Genomic DNA, 18,829 nt, shown 5'->3' with positions numbered 1-18,829 from the left:
GTGCATAGAGTCCACAAAATCATCTTTGACTTACACGGGAGACGTTCAATTGATCCTTAAGAGTGTCTGTTTTGCCCAGAAGATGAGTGCAAGATCTGACCGGCAGTAGCACAGTGAGACGAAGTGTAGACTGGCTATTTCGCAGTTAGACGGAGAGCCCCGTAGTTACCCTTCGAGAGAAATACAGCAGACGACCGATCATCTGAGCTGCTTCTGTTCAGCAGTGTGGTGATCAGACGTTTCCTCGGTGGTAGAATCTTTAGCACCCAGGCGATCGTCATGCGCCACTCCTTGACCCTCGTCCACTGCGTCATCTTCTAGGTCGACCTCATCCCCATCCTCATGCTCGTCCTGCTGCGCCCCCTTCTCTAACTCCCGATACTTCCGCCGAGTCTTCTTCATCTTGCTCGCCTTCTTCTTGCGTGCGCGCTCAGCCCGAATGGCATTCCGACTCGCATCGCCCTTTAGCAACTCCTCGACTTTATCAGCCAAGATCTGCCGAGCGATTTTCTCATTCTGGGACCGGGAGCGGGTGGCTTGGGATTTCACCACTATACCGGTGGGTTTGTGGATGAGCTGGACGGCGGAGTTCGTCTTGTTCTGTTGGGGTTGTTAGCGAGCGGGCATGACATCAAGGGAGGGTGAACGTAGCGTACGATCTTCTGGCCTCCGGGGCCGGTGCCCTTGAGGTAGGATACCGTCAAGTCGGCATCGTCGATTTTGAGTCGGGGAGGGAGCTGTTTTTCGGAGAGGGACGAGGCGAGGGTGAAGGAGCGGCGGATCGAGGGTGGTGAGTGGATGGCTTTGGGTAAGAGGAAGGTCCTTAGGATGGACAGGCTTTGTTGGAGTGTTGTCGCTGATGCGGGATGTGGCATTGTTTCATTTTGTCTGTCTGTTGAGGTTGATTTGATAGGTAGGTTAGGTCGAGCGGGCGGTCAGTGCTGGATGATTCTGAGAAGCTACGCGTATCTCTCGGTCTATTATTGCTACGTATTGGGCTACCGTGTGTCAATGGCGATATCTTGTTGTGAAAACATGACGTAAACTCCTTCTTTTATACTCTCTGTACACTTTAGAGTAATAAACTCCTTTCATCAGCTTTGTAAGTAAATCTGGTAAGTTTAGCAGAGGACTATCTGATCGAAATAAAAGATTACTTCGCCGGGAGTCTATCATGGTTACGGTATAATATTGGATCTGGTTCTATACCATAGAATCACGACGACGAGAGCTTAGCAAAATACTAATGATGATGACCCTGCGTTGACAACAGCGGTCATCGTGAGAGGGAATAGCTTCGTTTGGATGCTACAGATGCCAAGCAGAAGCTGACGTACGCTCTTATTCGGGTACTCGGTCCTCCGTAGAGAAGTACTCCGTATACGGAGTAGTCCAAAATCCATAAAGTTTATTATCATGCAATCTCGGATCCTCATCGATAATGCATGCCCCTGCATAACTATGTTGACAAATCTGACATATCTGTCATGGCCTGCGCGAACCTAGGTTATGTTCTAGACACATGTCCATGTCCAATTAATTCAAATCCGTACGGAGGACGGAGCACGGAGTAGTAGTACCAAAAAGCCCGGCGATTTGATTTCTATTCTTGTCTTCCCGTCAAAATGATAGCTAGCTAGAGTCCTGGACCCTGAAGTGGAACGAAGTGGGTTAAGTTTCTTTTGCGTAGTTATCGAGACGTTCTGGCTCGGTCTAAGAAAACGTCCTTTTCTCAAGTGGACAACCGAATTACAGTAATATTATCCCAGATGCTCCTTTGAAATATCTAGATTAACGCGTACAATCGTACTTCGTAGTCGTACTCGTATGCCTCATTAAGTAAGGTTGGTGGTGGTTCTTTGTTATGCATCAAACCTACCTCTCCACATGTTGATCTTCTCCCAGTCAACAATTGTCCCCGCACAGCTTGTTCTCTAAATTCCTCAACCTGTTGATCTACTCGATCAGCACTTGTTTACTACACCGGGAGGGTTGATCACTATTCTCAAATCTTGACACCTGTCAGTTATCTTTATCTTCCAAATCGAGCATTCTGACCAATTGATTGACTTTTAATTGAATCTCGCCACTTCAAAGTTAAATCTCCCTTGAACCCCTGAGTGAGTGGAAGTTGTAAACCCTAGCCTTAAGAAATCTCAAGCTACCGCTACTCTGGTAATTTCCACTATTTTCTCCACAGTCAGATAGGCCGACCGCTTGACTACTTTCCCAATCAGATCAGACCAGGAGATAATGGAAGCCTAGAGCAATATTTCTATTGTGAGCTTCTTCGACAAGCAATTCTGTTCTTTTGAAATATCTTGCTTCGTACCCTCGAACAACCTCAAGCAATTGCCCCCCCTATACAGCGCCAAGTCCTCCGATACAAAATCTCTCGCAGAAGTGTGACCACTAAGGGGTACAGACAGGGGACCAAGAAAAAGACACCGTTCATTCATTATAAGTAAAAAATATCAGTCTTCAGTCGTTGACCCCGTTGTCTATCCGCAATTCAATTGTTCAGAGTCAATCAAGTCAAATCGAGGTCAACCATGGCTCCTCTTCTCTGGATAACAACTGCCCTGCTTCGGTGGTTTCGCTTGAAGGTCTATCAATATGAGGTGACTTTCGCCATATATATGCTCACCCCTACCGAAAAATTCATCTTTAGTATGTTGTCTCCCTTTGTCTTGGATGATCGACCTTTGCTGGCTATCTGTCTCTCCAATTGACTAAAATGTTGAGGACGCGTCTGAAGCGCTTGCGTTGTTTGCAATTGCTAAAAATCTGTTTCTCTACAGACTCACTGCTCCTTACCCTCGTCACTATGATCATCACTGGCGTCTACGTCTACCTTCCCGACCATATCAGGTCCATCTACGGACATCTCTATTACTACTGGGCGGGTGAACGCCCGTTCATCTCGACGGGCCTGCCTTCCATCAGCGCGGTATTCCGCGATAATAGCACCAAGACTCTGGAGATGGTTTATGAAACGGTCAAAGACGCTGCCGCAACAGCCACTGGTGCAATCGCTGAATTGTGACCATATCTCGTTCTTGTGCGACCCTGATTACATACTACCTTTATCCTGGCCTCAAGTCGATTCGCATACGCTTCTCAGTACCGTCTCCTCTTGCCCTCCTAGACGACGAGCGTGTCGCTGCTTTCTATTCTTAGCATTCTTGTTATCGGTCTTCTGCATACAAAGGCGTTGTGAAGGGACTCTTCTTTTCCTATCATTCGTTCGAACAAATCACCAGACAAAGGTGGGCGCATACCCTAGGAGTTCTTTTTGCCCTTCTGTGTATCCTTTCAGCTGTTATGTTTATTGAAAACCAGCCTTTTCTTGCCAGGCAGAAATGACATGATACCCAATTGGCACGATTTTTCGATTGCCTATATATCTTTTGCCCGGTTTGGAGAAAGCTTGGTCTGTCAGCAGAGAAGGCGAAGACGCTACGATTTGTCCGATCCAGTGCAGTAAACGAAAAGACAGTCTTGTATGGCAAACCATGTAGAGTCAGCCAATTAATGAGATAAAGCTTTATTGCATAGAAAAAAAGACAAAACTCCCAATATGCCCAGAGAAGAGTGTTATACAAAATGGCAATCATACATCGTACATGTGTCACTGCCACTCTGGCCATTTTGCCATGCCACATGTCCGGCCATTCTGAACGCCGCAGAACGCCCTTATTCCTTTTCTTCTCTTCCATTTTCCAGCTTAGTAGCCTCCGGCCCATAAGACCCAATGTCCTCGTCCGGATAATCGCATCCTAACACGCCCTGGAATATATATCATCCCTTCAGACGAATTTCACTCCGCATTCTCAGCCCGAGCAGCTACTTGCGCCTGCGCCTGCGCCTCCATCGCCTCCTGCTGCAATCGTCGCTTACGCCGGACCGCATCTACCGTCCTCATCCGTGCCAGCTCCCGATCAATCTCTTCCTTCTCGAGCGGGATCTTGTGCGATTGCTCCGCGGTGGGCCAGAACCCCGGTACGCTGAATCGATCGTCGAGATTTGTGCCGAAGTAGTACATCCAGCCGATGGGAAAGATGACATACATGCCGAACTATGGAAGCGGGTTAATGGGGTCTGGCTCAGTGGGAAATACAGGGGGCCGCGTCCTTTTGTGGAAGCGAACGCGAGGGAGGTGGGTATGTACCTTGAAGACTTCGAGGTTGCCCCCTTGTAATCTGCGCAGGATGGCCGACATTGTGAGTTGATGTGATGGAATGGGGTTCTGTTCGAAGAGGTGTGCGGTCCGGAGACGCGGTGTCTGATAGAGGAAATGAATTGTATGCTCCGTTTTCGGTATTGCAAAGCAGTCTCTTTTCTGTGCTAATTGCTAATTCGACGAGCAGTGACACATGTGGCGTTCTTCTCGTGCATTGGACTTGATATCAGAGTCCGCGGACTTCCATCGGCCCACCAGTGTCACGGAACTTTTGGTGAGAGGAAGCTTAGCGGTTCCTGCAAACAGGACAAACAGAGCCACGTGTCGGTCACCTGACCTGCAATGTATCTCCCAGCGAGCCTCGGCTGGCAGCTCGGACCGTCGGCCTCCCCGCAATAATGAGAGGCGGTTTGGTGCTCCTGCTCCATTGCCGTTGAGGAATGAGGACGTGAGGATAGCCGGATCCTCAGGGAGCTAAGAATGTGGTATTTATCTTGAGCGTCGCTGGCGGATCTCCTGTCTCTGCCTCTTGACACTAAGCATTTCGGTTGTCCACATTTCTGGGGCATTTGATTTAATACAACCGGACCGCCTCGTTAAATATTACATCGGCAACGCCCTTTATTCGTATTTCAAGATGGCAGCCGAAGACCTTATCACTCTCAAATACTTAGATCGTATTGCGATCATCACATTCAATCGCCCCGAGAAGCTGAACGCCCTCAATGCAGACCTCTACTATCTGCTTGGTGAGCGGTTACGGGAAATTGAGAAGCGAGATGATATTTTCATCACCATCCTGACAGGAACCGGCCGTTACTTCTCCGCGTAAGCCTTATCACATTTTTCTTCAGCTGCTCCTCCACCACTGACATCCCATTAGCGGAGCAGACGTGACCTCCACCCGGCCAGGCGGCGGCCTGAACAGCGACTCCCGGCGAGAGATTACCCGTACCTTCGTCGTCAACAACCTCGACCTCACCCGCACTGTCTACAACCACCCCAAGATCCTCGTCGCCGCACTCAATGGCCCAGCAGTCGGTCTCTCTGCAGCCCTCGTCGCCTTGGCCGACTTCGTATACGCCGCTCCGCACACCTTCCTCCTGACCCCATTCTCCTCCCTCGGTCTCGTCACCGAGGGCGGCGCCTCCCGCGCCTTTGTAGAGCGCTTGGGCATTGCCAAGGCCAACGAGGCGCTCATCATGAGCAAGCGGATCACCTGCGAGGAGCTGGTGGCCACCGGCTTCGTGAACAAGGTCATCTCCGCTCCGTCCGGTAAATCCGATGACTCGGAGGGCTTCCTTAAGAAGGTCCTCGAGGAGGTCGACGATCGTCTGGGTACGCATCTGAACCAGTCGAGTTTGCTCAAGATCAAAGAGCTCATTCGTCGACCGGAGCGGGAGCTGCTGGACCGTCAGAATACGTATGAGGTTTTTGCCGGCATGGAGCGGTTCGTCAAGGGGTATCCGCAAGAAGAATTTCGCAAGTTGGCCTCGGGTGAGAAGAGACATAAGCTGTAGATGCTTGGGTTTTGCATTGTAGATATGGCGACAGCATTGATTCTTGGACAATGTGATTCATTGTCAAGGAATTTGGATTTGGACATTTACCTGCGATGAATCCTACGCAATAGCGAAATTACGAAACATAGAGATCTTGCCATAACCAGCAATCATTCTCTTAAACCGAAACGCTATTTATACATGTAGTTTTTCCCTGTTTCACCAGTTCCAAAACGCCGTCCCCGTGAACCAAGGAGCTCCTCTATCGAAAGCCATAGTAGCAAACAGTAATTGGAATGTAGCTATCGTCCATCGTCGCTGTCCGTATCCTCCTGCGTCTGCTTGGCTAGAATGTCCTGCCATTTACCCAAGAACTCACTCATACCACCTGGCCCAGAAAGGGACGCATCAACAACTTCTCTGGGCAATTTATGCGCGGAGTACTGAGGGGTACTGAAAGAATATGCCTCTGGGTCATCGCGCTTCACAAGACGGAATTCCGGGAGGAACGGCGAGTCGTCTCCATCATCCGCGTGTTCAATCTCTTCTTCTTCTGACTCGGAACCGTCATCTCCATTTACATCCTCCGCTATGGGGTTGGCTCCGTTGAGAGAGAGTCGAACAAAGCTTTCCTCGGGGGCGTCTGCGTCCTCTTCCTTTATTCCGATGGGATCCTTCATCTGCAGGATTTCCAGCCAACTGAACAAAAGCGGGTCGGTCCTATCAGCCCAGGGGTTGATGTCGATAAGCCACACGCGCTGGTGCGGCTCAGGGACATACACGTCAAAGACGAAGTTGGGATCTGGAAATGTGTCCTTGAGCTTGTCGTCGAAGAAAGCCTGGATGCGTGATCGAAGGGTATCCCGCAGCGAGAAGAGGAAGTCGAAATGATTCTGGTCGCGCTGGCACATGCACAAAAGCACGCGGTTACGTACAAAGCAACGGAATTCAAGAGAGGGATTGAAGTTGACGTATTTGCGGAGGACGAGGTGGTAAGGGATATCGGGCTGGGCGGCAGACGTGTCGGACGAACCGTCTGTATCGGGCACGCAACCATCAAATGGATGCTCCAAGTCGTGTGTGATGAAGTCGCTGCTCTTCAGGAGGAGGTATATATCATTCGGTGTTCGGCATTGAAGATCGTTCGTCGCCGACATCCACACAGCATCCTTTGGCGCACTCCAGTTCAGCTTTGGTGTTACTTTGCCGCCAAACTCTGAGATGGTTGACTTGATCTGGGAGTGTATTTCTTGCCATTCAACAGATGGATCTGGCTCCTCGTCTGCGCCGTCGTCGGAAAATGTGTCTAGGTCATCTTCGCCCTGTGGCAGGGTGGTCTCTGGTGGTAGAATGATTCCATCAGCGCGGAGGTAGGACACGAATGAAGGCGTCAAAGGTATAGCACGAGATTTTGGGGTGAGGGTGCGGTATCTACTCCATGATGCTGCCAGTTAACTTCATGAACCTTTCAAACGCTTGAGGAGCATAGCGTACCGAGGTTGCCAGTGATGATAAGAGCAATGAAGGATGTGAGAATAAGTGACAGGGGGAAAGGGTAGCCTCTGCGGCTGCACCGCTGAAGATTCAGCCGGAGCCTGTGTATCAGGATCTAGAAGCGGCATGATCGTTGTTGATTCACAAAGCGAAAGGATAGATAAAGAAATATATGAGGGGCAAAGATCCTCGATTTATCCGTATCTATGAGTATTTTAGTGACTCAGCGGGGCTCTACAGTCCTTCATTGGAAGGTAGGTACTTACCATTTGTGGATTAGTCAAATACACTCTGTCATGTATTGTAAGATTGTAAGATCGATTACCGCTGGAGGCCACGTGTGGTGCCTGAGGCACTGTTAATGATCATTGCTTGCGGCACAGCTAAGCTGCCATCAGCCATTGTCTTTCCGTGTTGTTGGCCTTTTCTCGTCCAGCATCCTGTGCGCGCGTCAATATGGCGTCGGCTGGTCCGGATCCGCAAAGCCTCAAGTCATGGCAGGATGCCTTCCAGTACCCAATCCCCACCGTTCGCCATCTGGAACAGGAGCTACGTCGGGACATCGCGAGCAACAAGGAGAGGCTCCGGGCTCTCGTGGGGTAAGTGTCAGCGAGACAATTGGATTGAATGATCGCTAATATTAAAATCGCACTTAGAACGAGGTATCGAGAGCTCGTTGGGACTGCCGAAACAATTGTCCTGATGAACCGTGAGATTCAGGAGGTGGATTCGACTTTGACCGATATTGGACGAAGATGCAACCCACGATTGATCGAGAGGATGCATGCGCACATGAGTCAGATAAAGGATGATGCTCAGTATAAGGGTAAGAAGCTCACGCTCTCGGGCTTTGCAGTTCAAGGAATTGATTCGAGTACAGAAGCAGAAAGACGAGCATTGGGGGCTCAGCTTTCACTTCTCCACCGCTGCACACAGGCGATTGCATATCTTCTGAGAAAGCGCGGTTCTCCACTGCTGATGGCTAAACTACTGGTTGTTTCTCGACTCCTTCACAAAACCCTTTCACAGCAGAAGGCCATCCCACCATTTCTGGACAATTTGCGCAACCAGTTAGCGTCCCTTCGACGGACACTCCTGAAGAGAATCGACAAGCGACTGGCCTCCGCAAAGTCCACCGTTGACGATACAATCGAGTCATTGGCCGCTTATTGTCTAGCGACGAGCTCCTCATCAGACGATGCTATTCGCCATTTTCACCACGTTCGCCTGGACGTCATTGGGAACCTGCTGGGACTTACTGAGTCGTCAGGCGAGAATGTTCCGAACGCTCTACAGCTCTACATCCAAACTCTGCAAATGTCGAAGACTCTGCTTTCTCGTCGATTGTCAGATGTGCTCAATAAGTTGAAAGCAAGACCTATCTTGGCCGATCCTGACATCGTCAACCTTGATGAACTGAATGTTGACGTCCTGGGACGTTGGGTAGCTGCAGATGTCAAGAATTTCACTCCCTGGATCAAACTAAGTGAGCTGTCGAAACCAGAAGCCGAGAAGACAATCAAACAGTGGTCAAGGCAAGCGTTCGACGCTTTCGTCAAAGGTTGCAGCCACACCTTGACAGACTGGTACAGTTTTTCTGAATTACTCACTCTTCGTCGCAAAACTTTGGAGTTATGGCTTAGCTCCTGGGGCTCAACACCTACTCATTCGCCCTTGAACGTCCTAGAAGGCATTCGATCTGCTTTCAATGAGCGGCTCAGCCAAATATTATCGGATCAGGCCAAAGAGCTGGAGCAATTCGGCCAAGCTGTATCTTCTGTGGTCACGAATTGGGACACCAACGAACACGTTGAGACTCTCTCCCTTTGGGATGACGAACTAATCAATCTTGACTTCTCAGATGGTGCGGCCGCATTCAAACAAACAATCGCAGATAGATTGCTTGGCCGCGACGCAGACGTATCCGCAGTGTTAGCAAAGTACGAGACCTGGCTTGCGGCCATTGGCAAGTCCAAGGAGCATATCAATGAGATGAAACGAGTGCGATGGACCGACATCCTCGAGGAAGGAGAAGAGGAGGATGCAGACGTGGATATAGCGGCCATATTAAACGACGACGATACTGCATTGCTAAAAGACGCGCTCCAGCAATCTGTTCGGGAGTCGTTCAACTACCTGCAGTCATCCTTCGCCGAGGTTCTCAGTTCCTTTGGATCTTCTCATCGACACAAGAAAGCCGCCTTCCTGCTAAAACTCATTAGACTGGTTAGGAAGGATCTCCCTGTTGACTTCATTTCCAGCGATTTCGCCTTTTCAAAAGAGGTCGTCCCTCAGCTGCAACAAATCCTTACCGCACAGGTGGCCACACTTACAGAGCCATTAAATATATGGCCCAAACGCGCGTCGCAAACAAATAAAATATTACCGGGTCGGAGCCTTTGGGAGGGTGACCCTGAACTTCCAGTTCAGCCTTCACCGGCAATTTTCAAGTTTCTGCGACGTCTCGTAGACACGATGGATGGCTACGGCTTAGGGCTTTGGGACGTGTCTACTGCTCAAGCGCTGAAAGCAGGATTGCGAAAAGAGCTTGGGGCCACCGCCGCAGCTTTTCTTAAGGCTTTGGAATCGGTACATGATCAAGAGGAAAGCACAGCATCGGAAGAAGCTGAAACAGTCGAGAATGGAGATACTGATAAAATCCGACAGCCGGAAGTGGACGTTACAATCGGAGCCCAGAACACCGACGATTACAAGATTCAGCTGTATTTCGATCTAGTCTACTTGAGCAATGCTCTGGCGACAACCTCGGAGCCGTCTAAAGACTCATTGTCAGACGCTGTCGAAAGCCTCTGCAGCAGTCTAGACTCGAATCCGAAGACGGTCAAAATTATAGAGCAACGAGCTCATGATTATTGGAAACGAACGCATCTGTTGTTCGGGCTTCTGGCAGTGGGGCTAGAGCAATCATAACTGAATCAGACCAACATTTTGTATATATCATCTTGTTATGCACATACATAAACATAACCATAACCTTCTTTCGCAAGAGCCGAGTTCGATGCATTTGTCCAAGTATGAATTGCTTTACCTTCACCAACTGGCAACGCCCTAAGCCATCATTATTGCGCGGCTTCTTCACCGCCCACGTCACGTTCCGACCCGCAAACAACTTCGCCGCGGGAAAGCTAGAATGCCTCTTGCCAACTTCCTACTTGTGTACGCAACCCACTACGGCCTCAATACATGTTTATACGAATGATCTGGCGGTAGCACCAACTTTTTCATCATGGCTTCCCCACGGTTACCCTTTCTGTATCCGCATTTGATGCGCGCGATTAGAACATGCGAACCGTCCACCTACCGCACGATTCGGAGTCCCTCACATAACCGTGCGTTTCACGCCAGTCGATCTCGCGCTCAGGAAGCATATCACCGGCGCTATGGGCCCGCTGCTGAGGCCAACTTGCCTCCTCCGTCGAAGCCCAAGGAAGAGTTCTCCAAAGAGCAAGAGTCGAAATCGCCAGCTACGCCGGACGGCAATCACAAACTTGAGCAATCGCGGTCACAAGACGATACCAAGAGAAACGTCCTGGACGTTTCACAGGAGAAAGATGATGACCCAAAGACAGCGCAACCTCGTGAGACTCAGTCTCCGAATGACTTGCAAGCACAGGAGGAGTCCGAGCCCGACCTTGATGACCCCCCCGATATCCAAGCTGTCTCCCCAGTTCCCACCGAACGTCCAAGCCAAGATCGACACAAACCTAATTCCCTCAACGATAACCCACTCGACGGCGTTCTCCATATGCCATCTCCCTCATCCACATTGACTCCCACAGAAACATCTCCTTCCGCTAATAAACCGCAACTGGCTCCTGCCCCGTATGTCCATCACTTCGATACCTATTCCCTCGTCTGCGACCTATCGAACGGTGGCTTTACGGAAGCGCAATCCATCACCATCATGAAGGCTGTACGGACTATTTTGCACAACAACCTGGACATTGCCAGGCAGAGCCTGACTTCTAAATCTGATGTCGAGAATGAGACCTATCTGTTCAAAGCGGCTTGTTCGGAACTCCAGTCTTCCCTCCAGACAGCTCGAAATTCCGAAATGCAGAGGCAGCGTGCGTCCAGAGCACAGTTAGAACACGAGGCGGATATTCTCTCCCAGCGCCTGAACCAGGAGCTGGCGGGATTGAAAGACGACATCAAGGGAATGTTCAACGACCACAAGATGACGACCCGAGAACAGCAACGAAGCATTGATACGTCAGTTCAGGAACTCAATTATAAAATCACTGTCTCGTTGAACAGCGACGGCAAAAGTGAAATTGAAGGTCTCCGGTGGATTCTGACCAGGAGAGCTGCCATGGCTGTTGCTACAAGTGCCTGTAGGTCATCCCCTTTTGCATAGTGGAAAGGACTCATCGTCGTCAGACCTGAAGCTAACCTACATCTAGTCATGATCATTATTTTCCTCAAGTACTACTCGGTGCGCAAAGCGCAGGAAGCCGCTGAGAAGAAGAAAGAGGCCCCCGCAAAAGAGACGACGGAGAAGAGAGTCGCTCAAGAAGCCGCCCCACCGCCTACGCTACCTGCTGTCCCGGAGATCATTGTCAGCGAGTCTCTAGGTTGATGGCAATACAAGCGTCGTTCTAGCGCGCTCGGGTGGATCGTTAGCTTATTGTTCTAATAGTGTTTTATGGCTCTTTCCTTCACCCCTTCATACTAGACTTTCCTTTCGCTGTATTTTCTTTTCCTTTGTGCTTGACACGTGGTCGTTGGTCCTTGCACGGGCTCGTTACAGCACCACTTCGATACCCTGGAGATATTATAGAGGCTTGAGCGGATAGACGGATGGATACCGAGTCATTATTCGTTTCTTGTATTGATCATTGTACCTGTACTTATTTGTCATTCTATATACTATAGACAAGACTCACGGACGAGCGAGCCGAGCCTTCACCGTCATATCGGAGTAATTGTCACATTCCAAGTCAACACAAAGTCATGTGCACCAGGGAAGGGCGTAAGTTGGTGGACAGCAGAGATACAAGAGAGTCAACGTGGGAATTACGGAGAAACCGACAAAGAGCCGCCGGATTATTTAGAAATCGAATCTGAGCGCAATACTCGGCATACTTTGCGATGCCTCCGACTGTGCACCGCTTGTTTCAGCTCTCCCAACGCCCGTTCCAGGATCGGAACTTCGAAGAATTTCTTCAAGAAGACTCTTCTGGTCCGGCTTCATCGAGGCTACAAGAGCTCGGAACGTGGCCTGATCCGCTCGAGCAAGCTCCAGTAGATGAACGGCAGTTTCTCTGTATACCGGATAACTCTCGCGTTTTGCGCGCGCGAGAAGTGCGGACATAACCAGGGAGAGTGCGGTGGGCAGTTCACTTGCGGCAAAGGTAGTGCTGGTGGCGTAGGAGACTAGCGTACGTGCAATGGCTGTCCTTGCGTTCTCGGGGTCGCTTGAAATCTCCCCTTTGTCAAGGGGACAACCCACTAAGAAGGCTATGAGACGGGGAAGGAGATACCTCGCAATGAGGTCATCGGTTAGTGACCTTGGTGTGGAGGTAAGGAGGATTGAGCGGATACAGCCTGCAGCGACATTGGCAAGACCAACGTCCTGAAGACAGTCTAGGAGCTCGTTCAGGACACGAGGGATGGCGGGATCTTGAGGAGGCAGGATGTGGCCCCCGGTTGTCAGCAGGATGGTAATAGCAAGGAGTGTGTTTTTGGCACACGGTAGGGATGACTCGGACTCCCGTCGCTGAGCGATTGTCAAAGTCGTAAGGAAGCGTGTGAGACAACCGCGCAACTGGTGAGAGACGATGGCGAGATCCTGGGGTTCATCTGACGCGGAGGTCTTGGGATGGCTGATGCCATGGATAAAGTTTTTGAACGTCGGAAGAGCCTGAGGCACTACATCTGCTTGACAGAGTCCGGTCGCCAAAATGGTGGTAAAGATGTGCAAAATGCATGCGTTAAGGTCATTACGGATGATGGAGGGAAAAATGGAGGCAACTTGGACCAGAGATGAAAGGGCTAAGCGAATCAGCGACAGAGAGTCATCCGACGTCACGTTAAATCGGGCCACAGAAGTGTTCTCACGCAGATTCGGTAGCAGCCCAGCCAGAACAAGGATGATACTTCGCGTGAGCTCGAAAAGCTGCTCGATGTCATCCGAAAGATGGTTGCTGCGCGCATCTCCAGCCTTGGCTGATGGGTGGTCCAGTGAGAGGTTTCGCGCTATTTCGACAATCACGGTCTGGATGGGGGTTCCCTCAGTAAGGGCGAGCCGGTCAAAAGCGTCCATCGTCTCGGAAAAGATGGCATCCTGATAGATAGCATTTCCAGATATGACAGGTCGCAGAATCCTCTTGAGGGCTTGCAGGATATCCAAGCGCTGAGATGGCGTCGTCGACTGGTCAACCAGAGCTTCGAATGCCAAGCCAAAGAGTACGAAGAAGAATGCTACAGGTTCGTCGCGGTAGTTGATATCATGTTTCTTGTCCGCCGCTTTCCCGTTAGGCATGTTTGCTTTTTCGTCCTCTCGGTCCTTGGGCTCCGTTGTCTTTCCGTCGAGGGCGTCGAAGACGAAATCGATATCCTTCTCGACGAGGCCGGCGACCGCGTCGACTAGGCTCAGCCAGGAATCTTGGTAGAACTACGGTTTTATAGGGTCAGATTTGTCAAGAGCAGGCTTGTTTTGACTGGGCTCACCTTCAAGAGTGTTTCCCGGTTCAACGCCGCGTACACCTCGTCTAGGTTTGTACTTTGTGGGCCAGTACCCAAGCTACCTGAGATGTCCGGTTCGAATCTCAGCCGAGCATATTCTTGGAGAGAAGAGAGCCACAGCGGGGTGAGCGTTGCGAGATAAGGTTGAACGACCTCGTTCAGATAATCCTGGTCGATGCTTGCGATCTGTAGCCGTGCCCAAGCGGCGAACAGAGCCATCTTAACCATGACTTTAGCGTTGGAATTGAGACCTTTGAGATCTCCAAACTCCGTCGTGTCAGGATTTTCTAGAGAAGTTCAGCATTTTTTCTTTTTTCATGAACTCTTCAACTGCGCACTTACTCGAGAAGTTTTCCAGCCCGAGAACCAGGACTTTCAAGATCCTGCCCATCCGTTCTACATTTGTCACGATACCAGTTGCGATAAAAGTCGCAGAAACGTTGATTGCCTCCGATGCCAATTCTGGAGATGAATCAGCAGCAAAAGCCGGCGTAAGCGCCGATCCGATCTGGGCTTGGTATTGCTCGAGGAGAGACGCCTCTGCAAAGTCTGGATCAGGAGTTTTGCCGAACATCTGTTATGGGTCAGTCATATCATCACCCTGTTGAAGAACGAGAGCCAGTTACCTTGAGAACTTGATCGATAATCTTCAGCCCCCACACTCTCAGCTCTATGACATTTGCAGTGGACGCTGAGAATGCCATCCGGACAATATCGCCAGCCTTGTGCTGCAGGGCAAGTTCAGCAGGAATTGTTTGATCAGGCAAAATTGCCTCCTGGACTGTCGCCAACAGCTGACTCAGACAACTCATCACGAAATTCCTTGTCTGCCATTTCAGCAGCTCCTGACCGGCAACAGTTTCGTTTGCAGTCTCCGACTGTCCTGCCCCTGCAATTGCAGATGCGAAACCTGCAACCTCGTCGTCTGGCACGTCATTGACAGCCGTCTTAACAGCAGACGTCGGCGGGATGTCCTCCACTTTCAGCCGGGCTTTGGTCACCGTATTCTGGCAACGCTGAATCCATTGCTCGGTCTCTGAAAGGGCGGTTTGCTGCAGCCAGTCCAGAATCATATTTTTCAGGACCAGGTTATCAGGCGTATCATCATATGCAAGCCAGATCTGCTCTTCGAGACTTGGCGTAGCTGCTCGAAGGACTGAAGTAGCATCTCGCTTCATGAGATTGCTCAGTGCACGAATGGCCACATCCCTCATCAAAGGGTTGCCTGCACACAATTCATTTTGGAGACGTCTCACAAACCCTGAAAAGTCCACAAACCCCGGTGCGTACAGTGACATGTGATCTAAGCACTTGGAGCTTTCAGTGACCAGAGCCGGATTGTCCTCCAGTTGAAATTGCCGCAGGAGCGTCAGAATCAGGTTTCGTGTTTTTGTGATGTCTTGAAGATCAGGACCGAGGACATTGATCAGTGAATCGACGCAACGACTTATTACGACCGGAGTGAGGAAGGTCATTTCGATGTTGGATGTTGCCAAGCTTGCGGCTTCTTCATTGTGAGTATCGGCGTTGTATAGCTGAGCAAGCATCCCGAGCGCGCTGGAAACAAATGGCGAAAAGGTCAAGCCTGCGGAATTCGCTACTCTCTCTAGACCCCCAAGCGCCCAGAAATGGACGACAGGGTGGGGATCATTGCAGAGAGACATTAAGACGCCAACAATCGTCTTGAGGTGCAGGCCAGCTGCCATACCGCCTACTTGTGCGTGAATGCATCCCAAGGCTGCAGCACAGCCCGCACGTGCATTAGGCTCCCTGTTATCAACAATAGTATCGACCAACCAATTGACCTGAGTAGTCATAAGTGTGTTTCCAGCACTGTCACAGAGTCGTCCAAGGGCTTCAGCACCAATTGTTCGGACAATTGGATCTGCGTCAATGACGAATTTCTATGGTTGTCAGCTAGAGAATAGGTGAACGGAGGCCCTCAGCATGTCTCACCTGCAACAACTCCTGCAGTACTTTCTCAGTAACAGGATTGAGCCTGCTTGGCGCCGAGCCACTGTCCTTGGCAGTGGCCTTCAGCGCATGGAGTAATGCAACCGCAATGTTAACAATCATTGCAGCCTTGCGGCCAGGGTTGCGCTGAAGGCTCTGAGATGACAGGAACGTTGCAATCTGTTCCATAGTACTTTCTTGTACCTTAGGGGTGTACAAGCGAATAGCAACAGCGAACAGTTCAATCGCAGCATTGATGACCCCGGTAGCATGCGGGTCAGCCAAAACACTGTCTCTTTCACTTCTCGAAGAGTATAGAAGAAGAGAATCATGTTCGCTAGCTTGGCAGATAGGGAAAGTCAACTGCCATCGTTAGTTCCGAATGCAAGTGCCTACTGGTGGATGAAATACTCACGGCGTCGTCGATATCTTGGTCTGCTGAATCGACAGCTGACCAAGCAGGACCATTGTCTTTGTCCTGTTTGCCTGAGAGGGTTACACGGATATATTGTCGTGCTAGTCCTGTGACACCAAAGCCAAAATTATCGCAGAGGTCCCAGAGAGTCTCAAACTGGGCGGTTGCAGCCGCTATTGAACTTTCTAGCGGAGCAGGCTGGGTGTATTCTGGGTCGGCAAAGGAGGAGATGGAAAGACTCAACAGAGTAGTCTGGGAAATGACATCAGCGTGGCTGAGAGGATGGACATCAATCAGCTTAGAGAAGCATTGCAGAACCCGTCGCCGGACCATTGTGTCCAGATCATGCAATTGCAATGAAGGCTGAAGGCGTTGCGAAAGATCTGCAACAGACTTCTGCCGCGGAAGATCATCGAGAAATTCCACCGTGTTTTGTAGCATAGCAGCGATTCTTCTCGCACCATCCGCTGTGATCAATTTGCTGTTGAACTCCATGAATACCAACAAGGAACCCAAGGCACATTCCCGTACATGTGCAAGGAAACTCATCTCTAGATACCCACGCTGAGCGATATTTTCCTTGCCAAGATGCTTTGGTAGCGCATTTTTCCAAAGTAACATCAATTGGGACAGATGGATTTTCACGAAACTTGGTCCGAGGGGCATCAGACCTCCGATCAAAATCCATGCCACCTGCACCTGTGTACTCGCTGCCCGAAGCTCTGATTTGCCGCTCGTCTTCAGTAGATCGGTCGCCTGAGTGAACACACGGGAGAAGACATCAACAGAGCCGTAGAGCGGTTGCAGCCGAGAAGTACTCAACATAGCCGACAGTCCGTTGGCGTATCCAACACAGCGGCGCGGTGCCTGCCGGGGGGTAGAAAGCTGTCCAATCTCTCTACTCAGGCTGTTCAAGCAGATGGTCACACATGATATGAGCTGATGCGGGCAAGCAAGAACAAAGTTCCTCAAGCAGTGCGCGGTATGGATTTGAACGGTGTAGCTGGGATGAGGGAGGACTTGAAGCAATGCCTCCCGACAAGCTTCTGCCAGAGAGCCGAATGCAGAACCTAGGGACAATATCAAAGAAGACAATGCACTCAGAGCACTGGCAAGTGTGTATTTGCTGGGTTCGGGGCGCTCCTGGAGGACCTGAGGATAGTCCTTAAGAATTTCGTTGATTAACCACTTAGCAGCATTGAGCTGGCTATTCTCGCGTAGAGTTTCCCGCCCAACTGTCTCCTCCAGAATTCCTTTAACAAATCTCCGTGTCATTAGGAGTCGGAATCGGTTGTATGTAACGGTTGGATGGTTCAGAAGTTCAAAGAGGAGATGATTCGCAATCTGCCCGTAGCGCTCTTCGACAAGCTTGTCGCCTAGGCTGCGCAGAACATATTTGTAACACGCAGCAATACCGGCTCGTGCGCGATTGGAAGTTGTGCTTTTCATATAGTGAGTGGAAAGTTGGCGAAGAAGATCCGGCAGGAGGAAGTATAAACCAGGCTCTGCTTTTTTGGAAACCGAGGACTCGGAAACTTCAGCCTCATCTTCGTCCTCTCCTGGTCTAGGCGCGGGCTTTTTAGACTGTCTCTTCATCTTCTTAGGCTTGGGAATGGTTGTGACTCGTGCATCTGAGGCGTGCAATTTCACCAAGGCTTGCGCCAGACAAGCCGCAGCAGCGTGTCTGACAGGCGCAACATTGCTGTCAATGACTTTCCAGATCAGAGTCTTCAAATGATCAAAGTCATTCGCATTATCGAAGAAAGGTGTCGTTTTCACCAACTGCTCGAGACAGCGACATGCGTGGACCTGGACAAAAGTGGACTTGTCACTGGTTGCGGCATTACGAGCCTGCTTCCAGATATCCCGCGCTGTTGCTTCGTCAACGGGAACTCCAGCGCCCACCACAACCTTGCGCAAAATCGCAAAAGTTGAGCCCCGAAGTCCGGTATGGTTGCTGGAAGACTTCAGCAGTTTGAGCAAGCCCGATACCACAATTCCTGATTGCGCAAATACACTCTCTCCGGCGACCGCGAAGACCTCCCCCAAACAGTGAGCCGCGGCGAACTTCGTCTTGAGCTCCGCCTCATTTTTGCCTGCATTCAGTATGCCAAGAAGGTCGGTCACTGTTTCAAAGAGTATCCCCCGATCCCCTTTGCCAAGTATAGCGCCAAAAGATCGGCCTAGGTTGTTGCGGATAACACGAGTAATCGTTGGCGACGAGAGAGCCAAGATCTTGAATAGTTCCTTCTTCAAGAACTTCTGTTGCGATGATACGCTCGCCGAATCTAGGTCCGAGATATATTGTACCAAGTCCGAAGTGAAGGTGAGAAGGTAGAGGTCCTGCTGTTCGGAGGGAAGCGCATGGAGCTTTGTGATATCCAGCTCCGCACGAGGGGCCGCATTGTCGGAAGGAGTAGCTGTTGTTGCGTTTTCAGAAGAAGACATTGAATCCGACTGGCTCTGTCAGGCATTACCCATCAACCGTATATCATTAACAACAAAGGAAGACAAGATTTGAAAATTAGTATATGACTGAATCAGCCCCAGCTATGTTCCCAATTGATTGCGTCG

The 18,829-nt window shown here is 50.4% G+C and overlaps 8 protein-coding genes across 8 annotated transcripts; 4 read left to right on the top strand and 4 right to left on the bottom strand.

Annotated features, from left to right (window-relative positions):
* Positions 1-198: 198 nt before the first annotated feature.
* Positions 199-875, bottom strand: Asppvi_008942 (peptide chain release factor family protein; the record flags this gene model as incomplete). Its single annotated transcript, XM_043304807.1, has 2 exons — positions 199-600; positions 657-875. 2 exons carry the CDS (start codon positions 873-875, stop codon positions 199-201), a joined length of 621 nt encoding a protein of 206 aa, XP_043160742.1.
* Positions 876-2,552: 1,677 nt separating this feature from the next.
* Positions 2,553-3,046, top strand: Asppvi_008941 (serine palmitoyltransferase small subunit family protein; the record flags this gene model as incomplete). Its single annotated transcript, XM_043304806.1, has 2 exons — positions 2,553-2,670; positions 2,802-3,046. The coding sequence occupies 2 exons, from the start codon at positions 2,553-2,555 to the stop codon at positions 3,044-3,046; spliced, it is 363 nt and encodes a 120-aa protein (XP_043160741.1).
* Positions 3,047-3,820: 774 nt separating this feature from the next.
* On the bottom strand, positions 3,821-4,222 carry Asppvi_008940 (uncharacterized protein; the record flags this gene model as incomplete). Its single annotated transcript, XM_043304805.1, has 2 exons — positions 3,821-4,078; positions 4,172-4,222. The coding sequence occupies 2 exons, from the start codon at positions 4,220-4,222 to the stop codon at positions 3,821-3,823; spliced, it is 309 nt and encodes a 102-aa protein (XP_043160740.1).
* Positions 4,223-4,820: 598 nt separating this feature from the next.
* Positions 4,821-5,703, top strand: Asppvi_008939 (dodecenoyl-CoA isomerase; the record flags this gene model as incomplete). The annotated part of the gene is made up of 2 exons (XM_043304804.1): positions 4,821-5,011; positions 5,067-5,703. 2 exons carry the CDS (start codon positions 4,821-4,823, stop codon positions 5,701-5,703), a joined length of 828 nt encoding a protein of 275 aa, XP_043160739.1.
* Positions 5,704-5,987: 284 nt separating this feature from the next.
* Positions 5,988-7,307, bottom strand: cdc123 (cell proliferation protein CDC123; the record flags this gene model as incomplete). The annotated part of the gene is made up of 2 exons (XM_043304803.1): positions 5,988-7,116; positions 7,180-7,307. The coding sequence occupies 2 exons, from the start codon at positions 7,305-7,307 to the stop codon at positions 5,988-5,990; spliced, it is 1,257 nt and encodes a 418-aa protein (XP_043160738.1).
* Positions 7,308-7,635: 328 nt separating this feature from the next.
* On the top strand, positions 7,636-10,110 carry Asppvi_008937 (uncharacterized protein; the record flags this gene model as incomplete). Its single annotated transcript, XM_043304802.1, has 2 exons — positions 7,636-7,778; positions 7,836-10,110. 2 exons carry the CDS (start codon positions 7,636-7,638, stop codon positions 10,108-10,110), a joined length of 2,418 nt encoding a protein of 805 aa, XP_043160737.1.
* A 316-nt stretch (positions 10,111-10,426) lies between these two features.
* Positions 10,427-11,779, top strand: Asppvi_008936 (CCDC90 family protein; the record flags this gene model as incomplete). The annotated part of the gene is made up of 2 exons (XM_043304801.1): positions 10,427-11,534; positions 11,604-11,779. The coding sequence occupies 2 exons, from the start codon at positions 10,427-10,429 to the stop codon at positions 11,777-11,779; spliced, it is 1,284 nt and encodes a 427-aa protein (XP_043160736.1).
* Positions 11,780-12,250: 471 nt separating this feature from the next.
* Asppvi_008935 (AP-1 complex accessory protein LAA1) lies at positions 12,251-18,703 on the bottom strand (the record flags this gene model as incomplete). The annotated part of the gene is made up of 6 exons (XM_043304800.1): positions 12,251-13,816; positions 13,873-14,174; positions 14,230-14,461; positions 14,514-15,791; positions 15,844-16,203; positions 16,256-18,703. 6 exons carry the CDS (start codon positions 18,701-18,703, stop codon positions 12,251-12,253), a joined length of 6,186 nt encoding a protein of 2,061 aa, XP_043160735.1.
* Positions 18,704-18,829: the final 126 nt, after the last annotated feature.

The sequence above is a fragment of the Aspergillus pseudoviridinutans genome (assembly GCF_018340605.1).
Source record: "Aspergillus pseudoviridinutans IFM 55266 DNA, scaffold_6, whole genome shotgun sequence".
NCBI classification, from domain to species: Eukaryota; Fungi; Ascomycota; class Eurotiomycetes; order Eurotiales; family Aspergillaceae; genus Aspergillus; species Aspergillus pseudoviridinutans.
The sequence above is the reverse complement of the archived record's forward strand: the minus strand, read 5'-3'. Positions and strand labels throughout refer to the sequence as shown.